General features: G+C 39.1%; 1 protein-coding gene across 1 annotated transcript; it reads left to right on the top strand.

Moving 5' to 3' along the window:
• The first annotated feature begins 860 nt into the window (after positions 1–860).
• On the top strand, positions 861–6,394 carry LOC118563030. Its single transcript, XM_036136609.1, has 4 exons — positions 861–1,186; positions 1,551–1,691; positions 4,698–5,000; positions 5,260–6,394. Exons 1-4 carry the CDS (start codon positions 917–919, stop codon positions 6,319–6,321), a joined length of 1,776 nt encoding a protein of 591 aa, XP_035992502.1. The 5' UTR covers positions 861–916; the 3' UTR covers positions 6,322–6,394.
• The last annotated feature ends 642 nt before the right edge of the window (positions 6,395–7,036 follow it).

The following is a 7,036-nucleotide window of genomic DNA, read 5'->3' as shown; positions in this document are numbered from 1 at the left end:
ATTTTCCTAAGATGCTTTTGCAGGATGAAAAATACCCTCCTTACATCTGGCAACGTACGGAGCCCCTAAAGGGACACCGAAGAGAAATAAAAAAAATAATACTTTCTCGTGCGCACCAGATTATTTCTCCTGCGCACCTATTAGTTTCTCGTGCGCACTTGATACTTTCTTGTGCGCACCAGTTTTAGTTTCTGGTGCGCACCTGATACTTTCTCGTGCGCACTTGATACTTTCTTGTGCGCACCAGTTTTAGTTTCTCGTGCGCACCAGATATTGTCTCTATCTTTCCGTCGATTCTAACAAGATGGCTGACGAAGAAGATTTAATAAACTTTTTGAAAACCCGAAATATACCCGACAATGTCGCCGAAAAACTGAAGGAAGATAAGGTTAGTTAATCAATACACTAGGTTTGCTAAACCATTAGCATAATATTTAATTACAGTGTTGTAATTCCATTTCAGTCGGTAAATTAGCAGTAGCACAGGACTCGCCATCACGCCTTACCTCTTCAATCAGATACTATTTCACAGCCCTTTTTCAATAATTAATAGTCTGTCTGTGTGATCTCCTTTTTAGATTGATATTAACGTCATAAATGTGATGACTGATGAGGAACTGGGACAATATATTGTGACATATGGAGACCGACTCGCAGTAAAAGCATTTTGTCAGCAAAGAAGTGAGACTTTCCAAACTGCAGGAGTGAAGTCCGCCCTCATGCAGCGAGTACGTCAAAAATTGACAGAACAGAGATCTGCTGAAAGCGGTAGACCACGGAGGTTTGGCAATCAATATGCCGCAAAAGATAATCGACGGGTTGAAATGGGATGGCTCCATTTAACGGGGATTTTCACCAGGTTCGAACAAGACATGGAGGTGGAACAAGACATCTGAGTGTCCAGAAAAATATTACAATGGGGGAACTGTTGGAAATGGGAAAAGCCCTGTTCTTTCCAAACGGACAATCTCCCAAAGGATCAGTGGAGGATTTCGTCTTTGACATACGTGATTTTAGTCACGAGAACGTTCCTCTTGAAAGCACAGTAAACCAACTGTATGAGCAGACCAAAATAAAAATGCTGCGAATTTACACCTGCTCTCGAGGAAAGGAAAAAATACCTACTGATGACCAGTTTTCAGATATGTCTTCGGATTTTGAGGACACGGAGGACATGCAAAGAAAGGTAATCCTTCGTTCGCTGTTGTAACGTAATTCCAAATAAAAATAATGCAGTTGAAACTAACGCATTTAATAATTTATTGCTTTCAACCATTAGCCATATAACTGAATCACAAATCAATGAAAATTCAATTATTGCATCAGTGAAGTACATTTGAAACGTTTCTAAAATTCTTTAGTGGAACAACTGTTCACTTTTTCAGTGCTGTTGCTCCCGCAACGTTTTCTGCATGGCAGCGAAATCTTAAAAACGTGTTAATTAATACACAGTATGTATGAACAATGGTGTAAAGCCTGCATTAGCCTGCTGAATAATAAAACAGCTTTCCATGAAAAATTATACATCACAACTTTTTCATTTAATATAGACCAGGAGAATCCAGAGGCAGTGTGCAAGGAAACGAACAAGAAGAAATGAAAGATCAACCAATGATCAAAGGAATAACCCAGGGAAATCTACAGAGTCCAACGTGATACCAATTTTTTCAACAAGTGAAGAAGATGGAGAAGTAAGATCTAATAGTATTATTAAAATCACACAGTGTGATGATGCATATTTAGATTTCACAAACTATAGTCCGTAGGCCGGAATCTGTGTGATGACTTTTCGTATGAATTGTAAGCGGGCAACTTTCTTTCACTTGGATCAGTTGCTACACATAGCAGTGATCTCAAAACACCAATGCTCCCGTGTTTTCGCTTGCACGTTAATAAGTTATTAGCCTCGTGAGACCATCCTGATCTCGCGAGCTTTCAAGGTTTCACTCGCAGATCAGTCTGGCTACTCTCCGTTAAAGAAAATTTGGAGCCGTTCACCAAACGAACGTCCAATCAGCGTTGGCTTTGAGGCGGGTTGAGGCGTGACGCAACGAGAAGCGCGTCAGTTCAGTCTAAAGAACATGGCGGCTTCAGCCGATGAAACTAGCGTTAGCGTGGCTATCGAGCAAGTTTTATCAGAATTACAGAGTATTTCTTTGCTGAGCTAACGAGCCTTTACCTGCAGCAGCAAGAGTAGCTTGGCTTGTGGTTGTGTTTTCGTCGTCGCTCGTAACAGAGCGACGACGAATCTGATTGGTTTATTTGGCCCGTCTATCACCAACATAGGCCAATCAGCTAACCGGTATTTTCGCCCCTTCCCAAAATTAGTTCAACGGAAGGTTTCCAGATGGATATGCGGAGCAAATCTATCTGGCTGAGTCAGGTAAATAAGTTATAGCCGATAGAAAAAATAAACCGTTGCGCTCAGGTCCAACTGGTCACGTGATTCGAGTTTTGCTGCTCATTTGCTGGTCCCTATCTCCATCTGTCAATGGGCGAGAGGCGGGGTACAACCTGGACAGTTCGCCAGTCCATCGCAGGGCAGAACTAGCCGAGACTTTGGCCCAATTTACTGTGATATCCCTAAGACCTGCTAGGATAGCACAGGGGCCAAACGATTTCTCTCCGCCAGAATTTGTATCCCCTGCGTCGGGAGAGTGCTTGAAATCAATCAAAATGTTAACCTCCAGCGTTGTGAAGTCTAAATATTTTTAATCATCACATTCTAAAAAAATAAAATAGATTTTTTGAAACTCCTCATAATGTTCTATTTTTAGAAGCGATATATCTCATTTTCTTTATATGGTTAATATCTTCATATGGTTCTTGGTTGAATTAAACTCTTATTAGATCTGATAATTTTGTCTGTCCCTTTATTCGGTGTTCATTTGATCACGTGAAATACGCTTTATATGATCCATTCATGCTGATCTAGCTAGCAAAAAAGAAAAAGAAAAAAGATAGGAAAGAAAAGTAGACAGTAGTAGGCTAAATGACCAATGACAGATGGACTGTATGTGGATTTTAGGTGGCTGCAATCACTTCAGGGTGTCGGGTCAGAACACTGAATGGATGTTCAGGTGCTCACAAGAATAAGAGGCGGAGTCCTTTAATGCAGTTCAATTAGTTTATCTGGATTTAAGTATCTGAAGATAGAGGTGCGTGTGTGTGTGTGGTTTGGTTCTATGGACGCACACACTGCAGATCCCTGAGCAATGTCTGCTCCGTATTGAATGCTGCGCATGTGGTGCGCTCAGCGTAGGCATTTGCAATTGCGGGGATTATCTTTTGTACAACCAGTGAGCCGTTTACTTTCCAGAACATGTTATATTGAGTGATAAATCGAGTTTTAACCGACATAGCAATCCCTTACGATTGCACTAACAAGTGTAACATTTTCATTTTTAACCCACTAATCGAACAATAATGTAACGACACCATTGCTATATTTAATGAAGAAAAGTAAAACATCTTAATTTCCACGCCTAATAGGTTGAAAATGAGGCGGAGTTGACTGGATTCATTCTTCCAGCTGAATGCGCTCCCGACGCAGGGGATGCAAATTCTGGCGGGGATAAGTCCTTTGGCACAAAGACACCTGCTATCCTAGCGCAGCAAGTTTTGGTGATATCACAGTAAATTGGGCAAAAGTCTGGGCTATGTCTGCCCTGCGATGTACTGGCGACCTGTCCAGGTTGTACCCCGCCTCTCGCCCATTGACAGCTGGAGATAGGTACCGGCACACCTCGCGATCCCAGCAAGGATAAGCGTGTTAGAAAATGGATGATGGACGGGTGAACTGGGCTATTTCTTTTTCCTTGCCATCAAGATCTCTGCCAATTGGCACCAGAAAATGCTGTTATTGGGCTTTCTTTGTCTGGAAACAGATGCAAACAACACCTTATGGGCGTAGCCATGATTAACTGGTTGAACTCGCACGGCTGACAATACAGCGATCTGATTGGCTGAGCGGCAAAACTGGAATCACGTGACCCCCTTGCACCGGAGCGCAACGTTCTTTTTTATCGGCTGTTACTTATTAATCTGCAAGCGAAAACGTGAGAACATTGGTGTTTTGAGATCACTGCTATGTGTAGCAACTGATTCCAGCAAAAGAAAGTCACCCCCTGACAGTTCTTTTCAAAGTTTTCTGGCAAAATAGTAATAAAACATCTTATTTTATAGTTATTATAGCCATAATAACATATGCCTGAGCACATCTGACATAATATATATATATATATATATATATAGTATGTAACTGATATTACATTATCACTTTTTAAGAAAGAGGGACCAGTTAAGCATTCCTTACCCAATGTAAAATGTACTAATGGTAATGTATGATGAGGCAGACTATTACATCAAATTCAGTTGTGTAATTTTATGTATTTTGCCACGGTTATTACAACATGCTATTAAGATGTTTTCTTACATTTAGAAGCCAATATTGTATTATATATAATGCACCAGATTACATAATGTTGCATTACAACCTGAGTAAAATCTTTTGAATCTAGGACATACACTGTGTTCATAGCACAGTGTGAGGTAATACCACTTTATGACAATGTCTTAAATCTGGAGATGTAGAAAGACAACTTAATGTACTTTTTTTCTTTTAACATTATTTCAGAAATATAATGAAACATTTCACTATAAATCTACAGTATTGATTTTACTGTGTTTATTGACAGGCAGACAAATCAAGCAAGCAATCACAGTCACCTTCTCTTGAAATAATCCACAAAGAATTGCTGGATTCTTCATTTGAAGCTGCTGGATCCCATCCTCATGAAGGTGCAGACAATCCAGAAGCTGAGGATGACTGTTTTATTCTATCCCACAATCAAGATGAAGTTCTTCAGTGTACTCCAGTTGTGGCTATTAATGCATCTGCTGAAGATTTTGAAATTCAGTTTGGGCCAGTTTCCAATCATGATGAAGAGAGTCTAGACTCCACCCTTCTGTGGAACCAAGATGACATTAACTCCTCTCAGGTAAATATAAAAAAACTTTCAAAACTATTTTTTGTCTCTGCCTCTCTTTCTAGTATATTTTGTCTCTTTTAGATTAATTCATTAGCTATTTAAAACTAAACAATATTAATAAAAGTAAAGAATTCCGTATTTAAATTTGATTTATGTTCAATCATTATAAAAATAATATTAATTTAGAAAAAAATCCTGATTCAGCAAGTACTTTACATGTTGGCTATACGTTTTTGTTAAAGTTGAATACTCTTTTTTTATCTTACAGCATTCAACACTAAATGATGGAGCTGCATCATTACACAGTATCTTTGCACAGCCAGGCCAAAATGACAAAGAAATACACTGTGTTCAGATTAGACGAATTAATGTTGTTAGTGATCTCATAAACATTTTTATGGAACCAGCAGTTATGAATGTTCAGCTAAAAATGGAACTCACAAATGAAAAAGCTTTTGACAGTGATGGTGTGTCAAGAGAGGTGTACTCAGCTTTCTGGGAACGTTTCTTAGAGCTGTGTGAGGGGGAGGATGAACGAGTACCCAGGCTTCGACCAGACTTCACTGAAAAGCACTGGGAAGCGGTTGGAAGAATTTGGTTGAAAGGATACTTGGACCACAACATCATACCAATCCAATTGTCTCCAGCCTTTATCCTCGCCTGCTTTCAGGGGGTTAGTTCAGTGGATGAGGAACTGCTGATGATGAGCTTCCATAGGTTCATTTCAGCACATGAACGGCTGACAGTAGACAAAGTTCTAGAAGGAAACTTGGATGAAGATGTTGAGGAAGACTTGCTTGACCTATTTTCAAGGATGGGCTCACACAACTTGCCTACTAAAGAAAATGTGCAGGCTTCCCTTTCCACAATTGCACATAAAGTTCTTCTTCAAGAACCAAAATTTGTAATAGACAGTTTTCACTCCTGTTTTTACAATGCGGTGCCATCACTAGCCAGCAAAGAAAATATTATTGAACTTTACGAGTCAAAGAGGGCAACAAACAAAAAAGTAGCCCAAATGATAAAACCATCAAGTGAAAGCCTAAATTCACAGGAGCAGACAGCTCTAAACCATCTATTGAGGTATGTTCGAAGCATTGACCAAAAAAAGTTAGAAACGTTCTTGCGCTTCTGCACAGGGTCCACAGTGCTATGCAAAGACACCATTGAAATTACGTTTAATAGGTTATCTGGCTTAAATCGAAGAGTAGTGGCACACACGTGTGGAGCTGTCCTTGAGCTGCCATGCACCTATGTGTCATACCCGGAGTTTAGAACCGAGCTAGACAACATCTTGGCAGGGGACTGTTTTACAATGGACATTCTGTAGCATTATGCCCTTCAGTGTTATTGTCCTTTAACTTTGAGTTTGAAAAAATGTGAGTGGAGAGCCAAGGGCAACACTGGAAAGAAAAATTTTTTATTTAAAAAATAATTGCCTGTAAAAAACACAATGCTAGTCAAAGTTATAGGACTATTACGTCACACCACCTTAAAATAAAGTAGAAGTAAAAAAAAGTTCAGAGTCTGTTTATGTTTATTTTTGACAGCTCTACAACGCAAATTCTTGATTCAAAACAATTATTTAGTTAATCACAGTAGTTGATGTTTCTGTGGTAAAAAGTTAACTTCTTTTCTTTTCATCATAACTTTCAGTTTTGTTCAGAAGATTTTCATATCCAAAGTAACATTTTGAGTGTTGTGTGAACAGATAAACACACATTGTTCAACTTTTCACTGGCTTTCTTTATGAATAAAGGTCAGGTTTCTGAATAAACTGTGGAAAAAAGGAACTATATTTGCCTTATTTAATAGGCGATGTGTCATGTCAGTCATTTCTAAAAGAAAGAAACACAATCTTCTAAGATAAAAATTATTTACAAAGATACTAAACAAACAGGATGACCATTTGTAAGTCACTACAACTTATAGACTAGTTCTAATACTAGTTCGCAAATGCAAGTACAGATCAATTGCTTGGAAACCATCAGATGGGAGCTGCAAATGTGACTCTGCCATCAGAAAGTTGCAGAGATTGTTGATGT

This window comes from Fundulus heteroclitus, chromosome 5 (genome assembly GCF_011125445.2).
Source record: "Fundulus heteroclitus isolate FHET01 chromosome 5, MU-UCD_Fhet_4.1, whole genome shotgun sequence".
NCBI classification, from domain to species: Eukaryota; Metazoa; Chordata; class Actinopteri; order Cyprinodontiformes; family Fundulidae; genus Fundulus; species Fundulus heteroclitus.
The sequence above is the reverse complement of the archived record's forward strand: the minus strand, read 5'-3'. Positions and strand labels throughout refer to the sequence as shown.